Source organism: Bos grunniens, chromosome 12 (assembly GCF_055505025.1).
Source record: "Bos grunniens cultivar Pamir isolate PY7600 chromosome 12, Bosgru_T2T1.0, whole genome shotgun sequence".
NCBI classification, from domain to species: domain Eukaryota; kingdom Metazoa; phylum Chordata; class Mammalia; order Artiodactyla; family Bovidae; genus Bos; species Bos grunniens.
In genome coordinates this window covers 85,371,262-85,390,614 of record NC_141176.1, presented here as the reverse complement: position 1 = coordinate 85,390,614, position 19,353 = coordinate 85,371,262, and the positions used below count along the sequence as shown (strand labels likewise).

Here is a 19,353-nt window from a genome sequence, read left to right as displayed (position 1 = left end):
ATATCCCATGAATCAAAACCAATCTTTGAGATAAATCCTAAAGCATATACCTGTGTGTGTGTGTGTGTGTGTGTGTGTATGGGTGTGTGTAAATCTTCTATGTATTTACTTTGTGTGTGTGTAAATCTTCTATGTATTTACTTACCAGTTTCTCCAGCTGTTTTATTCTTCCCATGAGGCTTATATAGAACATATGAGCATCCTTTTACACGGAAGTGGTCGTTAATTTGTCTAAACCACCTGAAAAATAACAAGAACACTCACTCATAGCAACAATTCCAAAGAAAGTGCTATTCCAATTTCAGTAAAACTCAGGCAGAGCCCAAGCCTGGCATATCTATCAGAAGTTGGGTTTGAACAGTCAGATACATGGTTTACTATCAATGCACACCTACAGAATTATTATTTTGCAGAACTAGAAATAAGGTCTTCCTCTAAACACAGGTTTCATACCTCATAAGTGTCGTATTTCCAGTGAAGGGGCCGAACCTAATATCTTCAAATGGAGGCTGAAAGCCCAAAATATGTAAAGCTTCTTCCTGGCTGATGGGTGGAAGACTACAAAAGAAATATGGCTTTTCATTTGACAATTTCCATCATATGCAAATGCAACCTGTCTCAATGTTACTGTCTCATTTGCAAACAGTTTTATTAACATTTTAAATTTTTATCTTATCAAAAACAATGCCTACATTTATTTTTAGCTAAAAGGTTTCAAACAAAATATGGCAGTTTTCCCCCAATTTCTAAAAAATCTGTTCTTAAAAATCTCCCATTATAGGGACTTCCCTGGCAGTCCAGTGGTTAAGAATCCACCTGCAATGCAGGGGATGTGGGTTCGATCCCTGGTCAGGGAACTAAGATCCCACATTCTGCAGGACAACTAAGTCTGTGCATCGCAACTAAGACCCGATGCAATCAATCAATAAATACATTTTTTAAAGAATATTTTTAAAAATCTTTCATTATTCCATATTTCAAAATCTTCCATCATAGCAAAAGCAACACCAAAGAACTTCTGAATTTGGAGTTTAGAGATAGCTTATCAAACTTACTTTCCAGCTCCCATTGTGCTATACAAGAAATTCCAACAAGAAACTAATGAGGAGATGCCACAAGAAGTCTTATATTGCGGTCGGCTTATGCAGTACCTGAAAAAGTAAAAGACTGTTTTCTTCACTTGAATAAACACAAAATACGCATATAAAAACAGAACACTCATGGCAACTGAGCATGTGAGCATAATGAAAACTTTGATCATTCAAACCAATGTTAAATATTCATTCATTTAAAGTATTTTCATATTTGTTGAACACATTATAAATGCATAACTGGCTCAAATGGTAAAGAACACTCCGGGCAGTGCAGCAGCTCAGGAGATGCACGTTCAGTCCCTGGGTCGGGAAGATCTGGCAGAGGAAATGGTAACCCGCTCCAGTATCCTTGCCTGGAAAATCGCATGGACAGAGAGGCCTGAAGGGCTTTAGTCCATAGAGTTGCAAAGAGTGCGACATGACTGAGCATGCATGCATTGTAAATGCATAACAATAAATCATGCTTTTTAAGAATGATGGCTAAGTATGACTAGTTAAACTGAATGTTACCCAAATGAATGGAAAAAAATTACAGATATATAAATTTAGATGCCAGCTCCTAAAATTTCAATGCAAACTCCTAGTTGAGCTACGTGTATGACTGTTAGCAACTTTAGCTGTAAGAATTCTTTATATTGTCTGGATATCAATCCCCTATCAGATACATGATCTGCAAACGTCTTCCCCCAGCTTGTAGGCTCCCTTTTCACTTTGTTGATTGTTTCCTTTGGTGCACAGCAATGTTTAAGTTTGACGTAGTCCCATTTGTCTATTTTTGCTTTTGCTACCTGTGCTTTTCGTGTCATACTCCAGAAATCACTGCCAAATCCAAAGTCATGAAGATCGTCCCCTATGTTCTAGGATCTTATAGCTTTAGGTCTTACATTTAGGTCTTTAACCAATTTTGAGTTAATTTTTGTGTATGATGTGAAGTAAGGGTCCAGTTTCATTCTTTTGCACATGGATATCACAGCACTCTTTTCCAAAGAGACTGTCCTTTCCCCATCTTGTGGTCTCGACACCTTTGCAGAAGATTATTTGCCTATTTGTGTGAATGTTTATTTCTAAGCTCAATTCTGTTCCATTGATCTATGTCTGTGTTTATGCTGGTACCACACCATCTTGGTTATTGTAGCTCTGTAATAAGTTTTGAAATTAGGAAGTGTGTGGCCTGTGCTGCCCTCCTGTAAGCACCACCTTTCCTGTAAATCCCTAGAGGCAGTGTCCTCAGCTGGCATACAGGGGGTAAGATAATCAGGTAGTAATCAGCACAGTGTCTTCCCCTGCAATCCTCCCTGCATTTCTGTAGTGCTGACCTGGACCTCCTGAAAGAACTCAGATTCTTCCCCTCTCAATCCACGGCTCATAACCCTAGATTTAACAGAGTCACCAAATGGTTCGGGGCTGTCACCTGAAATGTAGAGCAACCTGCATTGTTCGAGGCCAGCAGTAGTCTATGAGGTCTCAGTATCTCCTCTCTGTTAATACAGAATGTATGGGATCTGATGACTATGTATTAGAGCTGACGGTTTGGGGATGTTGCTATTTCTTTGTTTCAGGGAAGATAGAGGATTTCCTGTTTTTCATTTTCTTGTTATTGTTTTCATGGGTTTGAGGGAAGGAGTGGAGTAAAAAGACCTTACTCTCATGGTTCAATCTCCCTCCTCCATCTTATACACTAAATCCTTAAGATCAAGCTTAGGGACTGTTAAGATTTTTCATACTTCTTCATCAGTCCAAACTTGTTTACCAGTCTTGTTCATGACCAGCTTAAAACTTCTACTGACATTCTGTGGGTCTTTCCATTCCATCTCTAACCTTGTAACATTCTCCAGGAAATACACTTGTCATCCAGGTAATTTTTCCCCTTAGATTATTTCTCACATCTATCTTTCCTCATCCAAATCTTTATGGCCTTACATGTTACACTATTAAGAATAATTACTCATATATGTGGTTATAACAAATCCTAAGTCAAAGGGATTCAGAACAAAATGCATAAAACCTCACTCCAAAGAAACTAAAATTAATGTTTTTTATTTGTGTCACTTCTTCAATACAGTCTACCAGTTTAGCTTTGTAAAATATGCTTTTGTTAAGAAAGCATCAGTGGATTATCTCTACCCCGGAAAAAAGTTCGAAATCCTTAACCTGACATCCAGGCAATAGACTTTGAAAGGTGTTATAAAGAAAGAACAAAGACTCTGGAGTCCAATTCTCTTCAGTTTCAATCATGTATTTGCCATGTGATCTTGGGTAAGTTTCTTAGCTGCTCTGAACCTCACTTCAGACAGACCAGTCTACTCCTCATTACCAACCTGCCAGACACTTTCCTACCATCCATTCAAAGACCTTTAGACCCTCTACCCCCTCGTTTTCCTTTCTTAAGCCCCAGCTTCTCAGTGAAGCATTTCAGTGATCATCACCTCCTCTCAGGTTGGTTGTTTATTCCCACCTACCATCTGACCAAGTTCCTGAGATATTTTACATTTTTGTCTCTTCTCAACTAGATTGGAGAATAAAGCCCTGTTTTCTGCCTCTCTGTACTCAGCCCACAGCAAAGCATCTAATATTTATAGAAATATTTATAGAATAAGAGAAAGAAATCTAATATTTCTAAAACATCACACAAAAGAATTTTTAAAACCTCAAATCACAGGTTAGCAGTACCTAAAAACTATCATGACTTAAACACCCTTTTCTTTAGAATAGGAACTCTATGTTATGGCCGCCAAATAGTCCCAGCTGCTAAGTGGAAGATGTTCTCATTAAAGGAATGCCAGTTAGTAAAGGCCGGAGAAGGCAATGGCACCCCACTCCAGTACTCTTTCCTGGAAAATCCCATGGGCGGAGGAGCCTGGTAGGCTGCCGTCCATGGGGTTGCTAAGAGTCGACTCGACTGAGCGACTTCACTTTCCCTTTTCACTTTCACGCATTGGAGAAGGAAATGGCAACCCACTCCAGTGTTCTTGCCTGGAGAATCCCAGAGACGGGGGAGCCTGGTGGGATGCCGTCTATGGGGTCACACAGAGTTGGACACGACTGAAGTGACTTAGCAGCAGCAGCAGTTAGTAAAGGCAGAAGAAATGAGAGAATTTTGAAAAATCACCATTTTATAACAGGATTCAGGCAGGGGTCATCAGTGGGTTTGGTTAAAACCACTAGGTGAAAAGTTGATGGCTGTCTAGATGTTAGCTCAAAGCCACTGTCAACAGTGTAATGACCTGATGGCGGCAAAGGGAAGAAAGGGACCTGACAGTGTGGCTGAGGCTGTGGCCCCCTTATTCCAGGGATCACTCTTAGAAGCTCGAATCCCGAATGAGCAGACTCCACATACTTTCTGATCGGATACAGTATGAAGGACACAAGGTCACCAAGACAGTGTTCTTGCCCCCAAGTATTCAACCAGAATCTAATCATGTCTTTACATCTAACTTCCAGTTTACAAGGACCGCTGTGTGTGCTCAGTAGCTCAGTCGTGTCCGACTCTTTAGGACCCCGTGAACTGGAGCCCTCCAGGCTCCTCTGTCCATGGTATTTTCCAGGGAAGAATTCTGGACTGGGTTACCATTTCCTTGTCCAGGGGATCTTCCTGATGCGCATCTCCTATGTTGGCACGTGGATTCTTTACCACTTTACCAGGGAAGCCCAAAAATGAGATACTAAGGAAATATTTGTTAACTACATTAGGTATGACAGTGGTACTGTGATTAGGCAAAAAAGGTCAATTTTTAGCAGTTACCATCGTCTGAGGTCTAATACTTTCCGCTGCTTAATATCTTCAAGAGGAGAATACTGAGGCCACTCCCTTTGATGTCTTCCTTTCTTATCTGAAGTTTTTTTCTTAGAAACTTGCTTCTTTCCATTGCCTGGAACACAAGAGTATAAAAATGAGGTAAGATGAAGTAAGCTCCCAAAACAATACAACTAATTATGCAACAAATATCAAAGTAGCTAGGTCTAAAAATGCTATTCACAAACATATTCAAAACTGTATGTATCTTCAAGAATACCCTCTGCCTTAAAGAAAGGGATAGAGAATAAAAATACATTTAAAGAACCATGAATGTTATTTCCTATCAGGTTGTTATGTTTTAATCCTTGGGCTAGTCACTTAGCTAGCAAAAGAATCAATCACAAAATGCTTAGCCACATTTAGAAAACCAAATTAGCAACGGTAAAATATTTAACGAGACCAATTTCCAGAAAATGAATCCTTTCTATAAAACAATAAAACCACATTAACGTTACTCTGCTGAGAAAGTAAAAGCAGCAGATCCAATAATCTGATGATGTGATGTTTAAAAATAGCTCCAGGCCTCCAGAGACCACAAAGTGGATTAAGAATGATGCATACAAGTACATTATTAAAATGCAACTTTAGCACCAGGAGCCAGAATGGGAAACAAAGTCTCCTTTCTGTGCAAGTAGATATATGTGTGCACAGACAGACACCCAGACACCACACACATTCTCCAAAAGACACAAAAGACAACACAGTGGTTAGCTACGGAGGGGAAGGGAAAATGGGGAGCCTCACCAAAGGGAGACAAAAGTGAATTTTTACACTCTTTGATTTTTATACTTTTTTGTTTCCATTTAGTGGATCACCCAGTCAAAAAATAATAAAAATTAAAATATTATTAATTAACATCCAAGCCTCGTTTCACTAAAACACCATGGACATTTCACATAGCTATGTGCACTTTATATCTTTATTTTTATTTTCAATCTCACCGCATGTGGGATCTTAGTTCCCTGACCAGGTATCCAACCCGCGCCCTCTGCATGGGAAGCGCAAAGTCTTAACCACCGGATCACCAGGAAAGTCCTAGCTAGGTGCAGTTTAAAACCTCTCACACGTATTACATTTTAAACAAAATCAATCTGCTATAAAAATTAAATAAAAGCTAATATTTCATTTTCATGAGTCAGTCATAAATTAGACAATAGAGATTATAGAGATACATGTTTAGAAAACAAACGTGGAAAAAGATCCTTTTTCTTCATTCAAGATGCTCTACAATGAAACCATCTGGCACCCAAAACCAGCTGGAACCATAAAGACCTACTGTATAGCACAGGGAACTATACTCAATAATTTGTAATAACTTGTAAGGGGAAAGAATCTGAAAAATATATATGTATATGTATAACCCAACCACTGAGCTGTACATCTGAAACAGCAAGACACTGTTAATCAACTATACTTTAATAAAATTTAAAAAGACAGGTCATATGTCCTCCATCCCTAATGGAACTAAATTAGACATTGGTACTTAGAAAAACCCTAAATATATGGAAATAGCATAGCGTACTTCTAAATAAGGTATTTATCAAGGAAGAAATAATAAGGGAAATTGGAAAATATTTCAAATTAAATAACAGTTAAAAATAAAGTGTATTAAAATCTATGGTCTGCAGCAAAAATAGCACTCGAAGTAAAAGTGTTAGTTGCTCGGTGGTGTCTGACTCTCTGTGACCCCAGGGACTGTAGCCCACCAGGCTCCTCTGTCCATGGGATTCTCCAGGCAAGATACTGGAGTGATATGCAATTTCCTCCCCCAGAGGATCTTCCAGACCCAGTAATCGAACCTGAGTCTTCCACATTGCAAGCAGATTCTTTTCCATCAGAGCCACCAGGGAAGCCCCAAAACAGTACTTGGTGAGCAATTTTAGAGCATTTAATACTTACACACAAAAGTTTTGCATCAAGAGGATAGAAAATAAAGAAGAAAGTAAACCCAAAATAAGAGGAACAAAATAGTAAAGAGCATAAATTGATGAAACAAAAACAGACAATTCAGAAAATTAGTAAAGCTAAAAGCTGGTTATTTGAAAAGACAAACAAAGCTGATACACCCACCTCTAGAAAAAAAAAAAAAAAGAACATAAACTACCAGCATCAGGGATGGAAAAGGAGTTATCACTGAAGACCCGACAGGTGTTAGAGGGAGACAAGGAACTGTTAGAACAGCTTTATGTGAACACCTTTGCAATGTAGATGAAATGCACAGATTAAACTGACAGAATCTATGGGAATCAAGACAACTCCATAACTGTATTTAGAGATTGTTATTACCCCTCTGAAAACCCCTCAGAAAACAGGATGCAAGAACACTTCCCAATGGCACTAGTGGCAAAGAATCTGCCTGCCAATGCAGGAGACATGAGATGTGGGTGTGATCCCTGGGTCAGGAAGGTCTCCTGGAGGAGGGCATGGCAACCCACTCCAGTATTCTTGCCTGGAGAATCCCATGGACAGAGGAGCCTGACGGGCTACAGTCCATAAGCTCACAAAGAGACAGACACAAACTGAAGCGACTTAGCACACACAGCACACGCAAGACAGCTCTACAATCGTGCTTAGAGATTGCAATCAGCCCTCTGAAAACCCCTCAGAAAACAGGAAGAAAGAGCACTTCCCAACACGGCTTAGGAGACCTGAACAGATATCACCAAAAAAAAAAATTATAGACCAATCACCCACAAATAGAGACACAAAGTAAAATTCTGATGACTCCCCAAGAATTACAAATTTACAAAACATTCTGTGAAACAAGTTGATTTTGTCAATGAACGAGCAGATCGACAGAGATGTTACAAAATGATCCGAAAAGCCAAGAAATAATACGAACTTGACTACTGCCTCTTTCTAGCTGTGCAAGTGTATCCCAAAATTTATCCCCTCTATGCCTCCATTCCTTCACCTATAAAATGAAGATAACAGGACCTACCTCAAAAAATTCCAGTCTTACTGTGAGTTCCAAAGAAAGACAGGAAGGGCATTAGGATGTGCTCCAGACCTACCACATTGCTAAAGTGAAGACTACTCTGCACCCCCTCACATTGTGCAGTGCATAACCTACTCCGTGGCACCTGGACACCCCGCTGAGTGCTCAAAACTTTTTAACAACACAAAAGTCAGACTGTTATATAGTCACAAAGAAAACTAGATGCTTAATTGGGAAATATGAATTCACATCGCTGTGAAACAGAAATACTATGTTATTCTAGCCACCTCATTACCCATTTCTAAACTACTGCGTACTTAATCTGTAATACTTCTGTTTAACAGCACTCTTAGATTTGGCCCAAGCTCTCAAAACACAAGGGTTAAGTTTGAAATTTCCAATGGCAACACATTAATGAACTAAGTGTCTTACCCCCAAGGTTATTTTTAAAAACTATAATGAAATACCAACTCAGTGGCCATGAGTTTGCACAAGCTCCGGGAGCTGGTGATGGACAGGGAAGCCTGGCATGCTGCAGTCCACGGGGCTGCAAAAAGCTGGACACGACTGAGCGACTGACCTGAGTTGATAATGAAAAACAACACAATGAAAGTGTTAGTCACTCAGTCGTGCCCATCTTTTTGTGACTCCACAGACTGTAGCCCACCAGGCTTCTCCGTCCATGGGGATTCTCCAGGCAAGAATACTGGAGTGGGTTGCCATTCTGTTCTCCAGGGGATCTGGGTTGCCATTCCATTCTCCAGGGGATCTTCCTGAACTGGGTCTCCTGTACTGCAAGAAAATATGCCTAATTGCAAGTTTAAACAAGTGATATTGCTTGTTTTCTCCTTATTTTCACTTGGGAACATCCAGGCTCCTTCCTCACCTGATTTGTGTTTCAAATTCGTGGTCACTCCATCAAATTCAGATTTATCAATTTCCCATGCGAGAGGTAGCTTGCCCAGGCTGTTGGATAAGTTCTCCAAGCTGTTTTCTTCATTGTAGATGATGTCCGACGTACTGGCCGAGATGCCAATGTACCTTGAGGAATTATTTGCCACAGATAAAGAGGTACTATCGGATTGGCAAGAACGGGCTGGATTTGGAGTTTTATAGATTGAGGTGGCCTGGTTGAGAAAGGCATAGTCTGAGCAGATGGCATAAATCTTCTCCCGAGTGTGGGTCACTGGACAGCTCCACGGATAATGACCATCTCCTCTGGGACCCAGGGGTTCTCCGGAGGCACGGGTGCAGAAAGATTGAACAGCACCTTGCAGGCTTTCTTCAGGAGACCTTCTCTCGGATTTGTGCTCACCATTTCCAGAATCATCTGCCCCTTCTGCTTCTGCAACGTTAGGCATTGAACGCAACTATGAAAGTTCTGTTGTGAGGAAGAGGGTGCCACGCTTTCTATTTCTTGAGAAACAGCTGTGACAATTGTTTACAGCATTCTGCAAAAACGTGAGAGCTGCAAAAATGGGCTCCTAAGGAAAGAGGGAGGAGACAGAAAGATCAACAACCCACTAGACACTGCAAAATGCAAACACATATTCTAAGTGTTTCACAGGCCTTCATTCGATAAATATTTATTTCACAACTACTGTGCACTTAAGTTGTGGTCACTGACCATCTGTCTGGTTAAAAATTATTTTTAAATGATGCTTTAGGATAATAAAGGATGAGATGGTTGGATAGTATCACTGATTCAGTGGACATGAACTTGGGAAAGCTCTAGGAGATAGTAAGGAACAAGGAGGCCTGGCAGGTTGCAGTCCATGGGGTCGCAAAGAGTCGGAGATGACTTAGCGACTGAACAACAAATAGGATAATAAAAAGACCAATGACTCCATTTAAAGATGGGCAAAATATCTGCACAGTCATTTCTCCAAAGATGATGTAGCAATGATCAATAAGCACATAAAAATATATGCATCACTAGCCTTCATGGAAATGCAGATCAAAGCCACAGTAAGATACTACCTCATACTGATCCAGGCGGCTTGAATCAAAAAGACAGATAATCATAAGGATCGAGGAGGAAGCGGAGAAACTGGAACCCTCATACAATGCTGGTGGAAATGCAAAATGCTCCAATGACTTTGGAAAACAGCTCCTTAAACGTTATACATGAAGTTAGCATATGATCCAGCAATTTCACTCCTCGGAATATATCTAAGAGAACTGGAGACGTCTGTCCACACAAACGTCCAGAGCAGTACTACTCATAATAGCTTAAAAAAAAAAAAAGGAAACTACCCAATTCTCATCAATTGATGATTGGATAAATAAGATGTAGTCTATCCATATGATGAAATACTATTGGACAATAAGAAGAAACCAAATACTGATCCATGCTACAACATGGGTGAACCTTGAAAGCATTATGCTGAGTAAAGACCAGTGACAAAGGACCAGAGAGTGTGTAACTCCTTTTACATGAAATGCTCAGACTGGGAAAAGCTACACTGACAGAAATTAGATTAGGGATTACCTAAGAAGGCAATGGCAACCCACTCCAGTACTCTTGCCTGGAAAATCCTGGTGGACTGCAGTCCATGGGGTCGCTAAGAGTCGGGCATGACTGAGCAACTTCACTTTCACTTTTCACTTTCATGCATTGGAGAAGGAAATGGCAACCCACTCCAGTGTTCTTCCCTGGAGAATCCCAGGGACAGGGGAGCCTGGTGGGCTGCCATCTATGGGGTCGCACAGAGTTGGACACGACTGAAGCAACTTAGCAGCAGCAGCAGCAGCAAGGGCTTGTGAGGTGAAAGGGGATTGGCAGTGATGGGGTTTCTTCCTGGAGGAATGAAAATATTCCCTGATTGTGATGATGAATGCACAACTTTGTGAATGGAGTAAGAGCCACTGAATTGTACACTTTAAACAGGTGCACCGGGCTCCTCCTCATTAGAGAAGACGCCCACACCCTTTTCTCTCTGGGTGTGTATCACTGCCTTGTTTCTGTCTTAAACTGTTTCTCTGTGTGCTCTCCCAAAATAAGTAATAAAGAAATGAACATAAATAGATAGATATAAATAAGTAAGTGAATTGTATGGTATATAAGCTTCCCTGGTGGCTCAGTGGTAAAGAATCTGCCTGTAAGGCAGGAGCCGTAGAAGATTGGGATTGGATCCCCGGGTCAGGAAGATCCCCTGGAGGAAGGCACAGCAACCCACTCCAGTATTCTTGCCTGGAGAATCCCATGGACAGAGGAGCCTGGAGGGCTACACTCTATAGGGTCACATAGAGTCAGACACGACTGAAGCAACTTAGCACGCACACACTCATGGTGTATCAGTTCAGTTCAGTCCAGTTCAGTCACTCAGTCGTGTCACATCTCAAAACTCTACATGCATCACCACAATGAATTATAGCCCGTAGTAACTAACTTCTGATCAGTCTCAGGAAAAACTGAGTTTCAGGCATACACCTAGCCTTTGGCGAAGAAAACAAACTTTAATAACAACCGAGGTTATCTGAGGAAGTTGAAGATTTAAACAAAAGGAAGACCTTGGTGAATCAAACCATTCCAGGTGGTATGGGAGATGCCCTGAAGCAAGTGCCGGAGCAGAGTGAGCCCACCTTCCTGGGGACCACGTCATAGATAAAACCCACCCTGGGTTACCAGTTGGAATGTGACCAGTTATCGTCTCTGCCCCTTCACTTACTTGAAAAACTAGAAATGAGAATAGTTTTCCCAGGTTACAGGAAAATGATTATAATAAAACCCATCCTCAAATACTGAATAACAAAAACCGATGATTAAGACACTGGAATCTGCAAAGCAATTATCCTTCAATTAAAAAATAAATTAAAACTATTCATTGGAAAGGACCTGATGCTGGGAAAGATTGAAGGCAGGAGGAGAAGGGGGCAACAGAAGATGAGATGGTTGGATGGCATCACCGACTCAATGGACATGAGTTTGAGCAAACTCTGGTAGATAGTGAAGGACAGGGAAGCCTGGCGTGCTGCAGTCCATGGGGTCGCAAAGAATCGAACACGACTGAGCAACTGAACAACAGAAGCGACAAGCAATCATAGAAGATGGTTCCCACAAGAGCCCTGGAGTCTCTGAGAAGAAACCAGCACAGCTACTGCATGTCCCTCATGGAATTTATGAAACAGAGCTCCACACAAGGAGGACCCCACACATCCTGTGTGCTGTGCGTAGTCGCTCAGTCCTGTCCAGCTCTTTGCAACTCCATGGACTGTAGCACACCAGGCTCCTCTGTCCACGGGATTCTCCAGGCAAGAATACTGGAGTGGGTTGCCATGCCCTCCTCCAGCAGATCTTCCCAACCCAGGGCTCGAACCCAGGTCTCCCGCATTGCAGGCGGATTCTTTACTGTCTGGGCCACCAGGAAAGCCCCCACATATCCTAGGGAAGATTTTATTTTCTTTCTTTTGAAGGAATGCTTCCTCCATAGTCATACCTTTCGGACAGTGATTTTTTTTAGTACTTTATGCAGAGTTCAGTTATTTGCAGGAGGAGGGCTGGTTTGGCGGGAGCTTCATTGCCAAAGGCGGAACCTCCACGGGTTTTTTGCTTTTTGGTCAAGAAATCCTAAGAGTAGCGGATCTCTCGACAGGAAGCTTTGCCGGTTTTTCCTTCTTCCTCATCTCCTGATGTGATGGTAGCTGCTGCTGCTGCTAAGTCGTTTCAGTCGTGTCCGACTCTGTGCGACCCCATAGACGGCAGCCCACCAGGCTCCCCTGTCCCTGGGATTCTCCAGGCAAGAACACTGGAAAGGGTCGCCATTTCCTTCTCCAATGCATGAAACTGAAAAGTGAAAGTGAAGTCGCCCAGTCGAGTCTGACTCTTAGTGACCCCATGGACTACAGCCTACCAGGCTCCTCCGTCCATGGGATTTTTCCAGGCAAGAGTACTGGAGTGGGGTGCCATTGCCTTCTCCGGATGTGACAGTAGAGGAAGATTCAAAAAGAAGCTCTGGGTAGGGCTTCCCTGGTGGCTCAGCGGTAAAGAAGCTGCCTGCAGGAGACATGGGTTCGATCTCTGAACCGGAGAGATCCCACAGGCCGGGGAGCAACTAAGCCTGTGAGCCACAAGTACTGAGCCTGCGCTCTAGAGCCCGCGAGCCACAGCTCCTGGAGCCCTCACGCTGAGAGCCATTGCTCTGCAACAAGAGATGCCACCGCAACGAGAAGGCCGTGCACCGCAACTAAAGAACAGCCCTACTCTCCACAACCAGAGAAAAGCTCACGCAGCAATGAAGACCCAGCACAGTCAGAAGTAAAATAAATAAATAAAATTAATGGAAAAAAAAAAGAAAAAAAAAGAGAGAGAGAAGAAGCTCTGTGTATCTGAGGTTGTACAGGCCAAACTCTAAGCTACTCTCTTAGCAGATGCCCTAGCAAAGCATTTTCTTTTGTAAAAAGTTTTGTTGAAGTACAGTTGATCTACATCTTTGTGTTAATTTCTGCTGTACAGAAAAGTGACTCAGCTATGCTCGCACACACACAGACACACACACATATATATACACATATACGTTTGCACACACACACATATATACACACTCACATCCTTTTTCACGTCCTTTTCCAGTATGGTTTATCACAAGATATTGAATATAGCTCCCTGCGAGCAAAGTACTTCCTACTCCTTTCCTGTTTTTCTCATGCCTTTCACTAAAAGCCACAGTGGGGAATAGAAGGAGGTCTTATTTTGGGTTGGGCTTGGGTGGGTGGGTTGCAGGAGGGGGGCCATGAAACAGAGCATGCGGCCATGGTGAGGTTGCAGGAGGGGGGGCCATGAAACAGAGCATGCGGCCATGGTGAGGTTGCAGGAGGGGGGGCCATGAAACAGAGCATGCGGCCATGGTGAGGTTGCAGGAGGGGGGCCATGAAACAGAGCATGCGGCCATGGTGAGGTTGCAGGAGGGGGGCCATGAAACAGAGCATGCGGCCATGGTGAGGTTGCAGGAGGGGGGCCATGAAACAGAGCATGCGGCCATGGTGAGGTTGCAGGAGGGGGGCCATGAAACAGAGCATGCGGCCATGGTGAGGTTGCAGGAGGGGGGCCATGAAACAGAGCATGCGGCCATGGTGCGGGTCAGTGAACAAAGGTTTAGGGGGCTGGCCAGGTGGGTCAGGGTAGACAGAAATGTTCCAGGCCTTGTCCTGTTATCTCTTCATCTCAGACTTAGCTTCTGCTTTGACAGAGCTTCCTTCCTCAGATTAAATGGAATTTTGCCTATGGGACCAGCTCTCTGGGATGTCTGAACAAAGCTAATCTGGAACATATATAAGAGAATATATATGTGTGCTGCAGTCCATGAGGTCACAAAGAATCAGACACAACAGCGGCTGAACAGCAACAGAATAGGAGAATATTCTCATCAGAAACATCAGGATGAATGGGAATGAAGTTTAAAAGGGAGGGGATTTATGTCTATGTATGGGCTTCCCATGACGCTTACTCCTTGGAAGGAAAGTTATGACCAACCTAGATAGCATATTGAAAAGCAGAGACATTACTTTGCCAACAAAAGTCCGTCTAGTCAAGGCTATGGTTTTTCCAGTGGTCATGTATGGATGTGAGAGTTGGACTGTGAAGAAAGCTGAGCGCCAAAGAATTGATGCTTTTGAACTGTGGTGTTGGACAAGACTCTTAAGAGTCCCTTGGACTGCAAGGAGATCCAACCAGTCCATCCTAAAGGAGATCAGTCCTGTGTGTTCATTAGAAGGACTGATGCTGAAGATGAAATTCCAATACTTTGGCCACTTCATGCTAAGAGTTAACTCATTGGAAAAGACCCTGATGCTGGGAGGGATTGGGGGCAGGAGGAGAAGGGGATGACAGAGGATGAGATGGCTGGATGGCATCACTGACTCGATGGACGTGAGTTTGGGTGAACTCCAGTAGTTGGTGGTGGACAGGGAGGAGGGCCTGCTGTGATTCATGGGGTCACAGAGTCGGACACGACTGAGCGACTGAACTGAACTGACTGATGGGCTTCCCAGGTGGTGCTAGTGGTAAAGAATCCACCTGCCAATGCAGGAGACACAAGAGACTTGGGTTCTCCCTGGGTCAGGAAGACCTTCTGGTGTAGGAAATGGCATTCCAGTCCAGTATTATTGCCTGGAAAATAAATTCCACAGGCAGAGGAATCTGGGGGGCTACAGTCCATGGGGTGACGAAGAGCTGGGCACGACTGAGCACATATGTTTATGTATGGGTGATTCACTTTGCTGTACATTAGAAACTAACACAACATTGTAAAGCAATCATACTCTAATAAAAATTTATTTAAAAACAAGAAACACAGAGAAAGGGAAATCACTGCATTTGTATATAAAAGGTAGAGCTGAGCTTCCTGGAAGCTAAAGACAAGAAAGAAAGTAGCACTTGATTAATAAAAGTGTAACAATCTGGTTTGTTTTGTGTTTGGAGTTTGTTTGCTTTTAAATAATGGTCACTGACAAGAATGATCTTTTTAGTTGCACTTTCACCCCAAAAAAACAAAAAAAACAAAACAAAGATCATCAACAAAAGGACATGTTTTTCTATTGATTGTCAACCAAGCCAAGAGTAAAACTTGGGAGTGGTATGAAAACTTTCTCACCTGAGCCACTATTGATGGAAATTTCTCTTTAAGGGGCTTCCCTGGCGGTCCAGTGTAAGACTCCATGCTACCAAGGCAGGAGGCCCAGGTTTCAGGTTCAATCCCTGGCCAGGGAACTAGATCCCACATGGCATAACTAACACTCGGAAGAGCCAAATAAATATCATTTTTTACAAAAAGAAAGAAATTTCTCTTTGAAACGTTGTCATATTTATAAATTTTATCACCTAAGTAAAACAAATTAGAGAAAAATGTTGCAAACTACCAAAAGATGTCACACCGAAGAGGAAGATTATCCAAACCCCATGACCAAAACCCTGCTGCTGTTGATTTCCTCATTATTTACCTGTACTTGCGTGCTTAGTCACTCAGTCACGTCTGACTCTTTGGGACCCCATGAACTTCAGCCCACCCGGCTTCTCTGTCTGACCCATGTCTCTTCTCCCCATGACAGTGCCAGCTCCACAAAGCCCAGGGTGCTGGTGTTACTGCATCCTCGGAGTTTCTTAGACATGAACTAAACACAAATTATTACTCATTAGAGACTCATGACGGAGGTCAATTAATATATTAGATTGTAATCACAGCCTCAGGAAATGCCTAGGTACTGAGGGGCAGGCTGTCCCTCCACTCAATGGCCTTCACCTCTCATGATATTATCGCATCTTCTTTTGCCCTTATTTTTATAAACCATTTCTTTCTGCTCCTAGGTCCCTGCCCATGCCCATGCATTGACATTTCTAACCTGACCTGTGCAGAGATAATGGAAAGTAAATCGTGTACACATATGTGATCATGTGACTCCCCTGTCTAAAACCCTCTGCTATGAAAACAAAGAGCCAACCTGGCTTTCTCTCTCTCTTTACCTCCACCTCACTCTCCTCTCCCCATGGACCATGTTTCCTTTCTCTGAATGCTTTCTCCTCCCTCTTCTCCTTTATTTACTTAATTCCCCTTATCCTTCGTGTGCTGGGTGCTAAGTTGCTTCAGTGGTATCCACCGCTTTGCGACCCCATGGACTGTAGCCCTGCAGGCTCCTCTGTCCATGGGTTCTTCAGGCAATACTGGAGTGGGTGGCCCTTTCCTGCTCCAGGGGATCTTCCCAAGCCTGGGACCGAACCTGAGTCTCTTAGGTCCTCTGCATTAGCGGGTGGGTTCTTCACCACTAGAGCCACCTGGGAAGGCCACATTTGGATGTCAGTCAAATGTCACTTTCTGCCAGATGCTTCCTTCCTTCAGTGAGACCAGGCGACCCTGCACAAAGTCAGTACCTCCCCTTCACAGGTCTTTTGTTGCTAAGTTGCAACCCCATGGACTGTAGCCCATGAGACTCCTCTGTCCATGGGATTTTCCAGGCAAGAATACTGGAGTGGGTGGCCATTTCCTTCTCTAGGGAATCTTCCCCACCCAGGGATGGAACAGGAGTCTCCTGCGATGGCAGGCAGATTTGTACCCTGAGACTTCACAGGTCTTGCCTGCTGCTGCTGCTGCTGCTCAGTCACTTCAGTCATGTCCGGCTCTGTGCGACCCCAGAGATGGCAGTCCACAAGACTCCCCCATCCCTGGGATTCTCCAGGCAAGAACACTGGAGTGGGTTGCCATTTCCTTCTCCTCACAGGTCTTACCAGGGTGCAATTCTAGATCGTGTGTTTATATGATGAATGTCTGTCTCCTGCAAATCTGGTTTTCCTGACTACTTTATCCCCAGGGTGATTTGTAAAAGTCTCATCAATAGATATATATTTAAGCTCCTGCAGCATCCTAGGCATTATTGTAAGCCGGGGATTAGGAGCCCAGATTCCAGGAGGGCTTACCAGAAGTGGCCTTGGCAACCAGGACCTGGAGTTCTAGGCAAGGGGACTCCTTCTCCTCCCAGGCTCTCATTGGTGAGAACTGAGGTTCCCTCATCCAGTAAAGGAGGCCATGCTCTATGATGATTTACTAGTAAGACTGAATGTAGGGCCTAAGCTTCAGGACTTAATGATTTAGTCATAAAATCCTATGAGAAGCAACAGAAGTACTCTTTAGCTCCGTGTAGAAGAAATCTCATCAAATGGCCAGCTTCAAATGCACAGCTGGAGGAAAGATTTTTGTCACTGGAAGGAACTGCTAGGTAAAATAAACATTTGGAAATACACTATTCATGGCCTCAGTTACACTTTTTTCTGGTTGTATTTTAAATCCTTGTTTTTAAGCGTTAGGTTTGCTTAGAGAACGAAGTATCTTTAAAGTCTTCCAATAAAGGCTTCCACGTAGGACCACTATTGTGATCTATATATTCTGCCCAAGGCCGCTGAGACCAAGGGCAGCGAAGGACTTAAGAAGGATGGAATGAATAGACGCCAGAGGGCCAGACGCGCTAAGCCCACGGGGTCCGATCTCCGTCTGCCCCCCTCCCTCCGCCAGCCCCCTCCGCACGCCCTCCAGGCCCCTTCCTCGCTCAGACCTGAGCAGAGGCGCCCGCCTCCGAAGGATGCCGGGGTGGGGGTGGGGGGTGTCTACGCGCGCTCCGGCCAGCGGCTAGCCCCGGCTCCGGGGCAGGCGATCGGAGGCCCCACCGCCCTTCTCTGCGAAGCTGGCGGCGCCGCCGGGCTCGGAGGCCCCCGGGATGAAGACGAAAGTGACGCAGGCCTACCGCTTGCAGCCGCCGCCAGCGGAGGCGGAGGCGGCGCCAGCCCGCAGGAAATAGAGCGGGGCGACCCCAGCCCGCGCCGCCGGACATCCCCGCGCATCCAGGCGCCGCGCGCCCCCGGGCCGAGCAGCGGGGCCTCCGCGCCCTCCTCCCGCCCTTCACCCGCGCGCTCTCCGCCTCCAGCCCGCGCGGGGGCCCGGGGGCGCGGGGCGGGTTGGGGCGCAAGGCAGTCCCGTCCCCGGTCTAAGAGAAAGCCCCCGATTGGCGTTTCTGAATGCACAAGTTGATATGAGTACTAATGTTAACTGCCCCCCGAAGAAAACAGTACAGAAAACCCTCGCCTTGACCCCTGCCCGGGCCCTGGCTTTGGCTGGCGGGGCCACCGGCTCATCAGAGTTTGTGGGGCACTCGACAAGGCCGAGAGAAGGGCGGAAGGGGGAGAGGAGGAGGCTCCCGGTACGAGGTCGGAGCTGGCCGGGACCCCTCCGGCGACCGCGCGGGCCGTGCGGGGTGGGGTCCCGGCCACCGCGCTCTCCGGGCCCGGGCCCAGCCAAGCATTGAGCGGAGGCTCGCGCCGCGCAGGCCGGGGGGCCATTGGTGTCCCCGCCGCGCCTCCAAACCGGGCTTTGTTCCCGAGAAGACACGTCCTTTCTCTCCCGGACGCTTCCCTCCACCCTGCGGCCCGGGTCTTCGCCCACTTCTTCCCCGGAGGACCGGTCCCCATGCAGGGGCGTCCACTCGGATGACCACCGGGCCCCGCGGAGAGCAGGTGGGAGGCGGCAGGCCTGGCCCAGCGGCGCTCAGTTGCCCACCTCCCCCCCTCCCCGGGCCCAGCGCGCAAGGCGCAAGGTCGTCGGCGGCCACCTCGACCCCCGCCCACCGCCCGAGGTACCTCTGGCCTGTCCGGCGGAATCCGGCCGCGGCGGTCGCGGCGGAGCCCGGCCCGGGTCCGGGATCACAGCTTCCAGCGCGCGGCCCGCGATGCGCCTCGGGTTACCCTGGGGCCGGCGTCTCGCGTCCCATCGGAGCGCGCGGGGACAGCGCCCAGACGGCCGTGCCGGGCGACCGATCGTCCGATGTCATGGGCAACACCTTCCTTTCATCGGGTTTTACACCTGTCCTCTGCACGTGCGGAGGATATGGTGGCAGTTTTTGTTTTGGGTTTTTTTTTTTTTTTTTAATCTTAGCTGCTCCTCCAAGACGCGCGTGCCCCTTAATTGGGCATCTACTGTTTATCTGTCCCCTGAAAGCGGCTACCGCGAAGTAAATAAACGAGCTAGAGAAGGTTAAAAAAAAAAAAA

General features: G+C 45.2%; 1 protein-coding gene across 8 annotated transcripts in view; it reads right to left on the bottom strand.

Annotated features, from left to right (window-relative positions):
* The window catches only part of BIVM (basic, immunoglobulin-like variable motif containing), a 38,537-nt gene extending 19,244 nt beyond the window's left edge, over positions 1-19,293 (bottom strand). For 4 of the 8 annotated variants that reach the window (XM_086330544.1, XM_086330548.1, XM_086330546.1 and 1 more), the window contains exons 1-6: positions 18,945-19,293; positions 8,715-9,312; positions 4,837-4,963; positions 1,056-1,151; positions 454-558; positions 146-240 (exon numbers count right to left, since the gene is read on the bottom strand). In XM_086330544.1, the coding sequence (XP_086186670.1) occupies positions 146-240; positions 454-558; positions 1,056-1,151; positions 4,837-4,963; positions 8,715-9,189 (898 nt within the window). In that variant the 5' untranslated portion in view covers positions 9,190-9,312; positions 18,945-19,293. Of the gene's footprint in view, positions 1-145; positions 241-453; positions 559-1,055; positions 1,152-4,836; positions 4,964-8,714; positions 9,313-18,055; positions 18,179-18,944 lie in introns of those variants that run through there. The other 4 variants (XM_086330551.1, XM_086330552.1, XM_086330547.1 and 1 more) reach the window with 3 other exon arrangements.
* Positions 19,294-19,353: the final 60 nt, after the last annotated feature.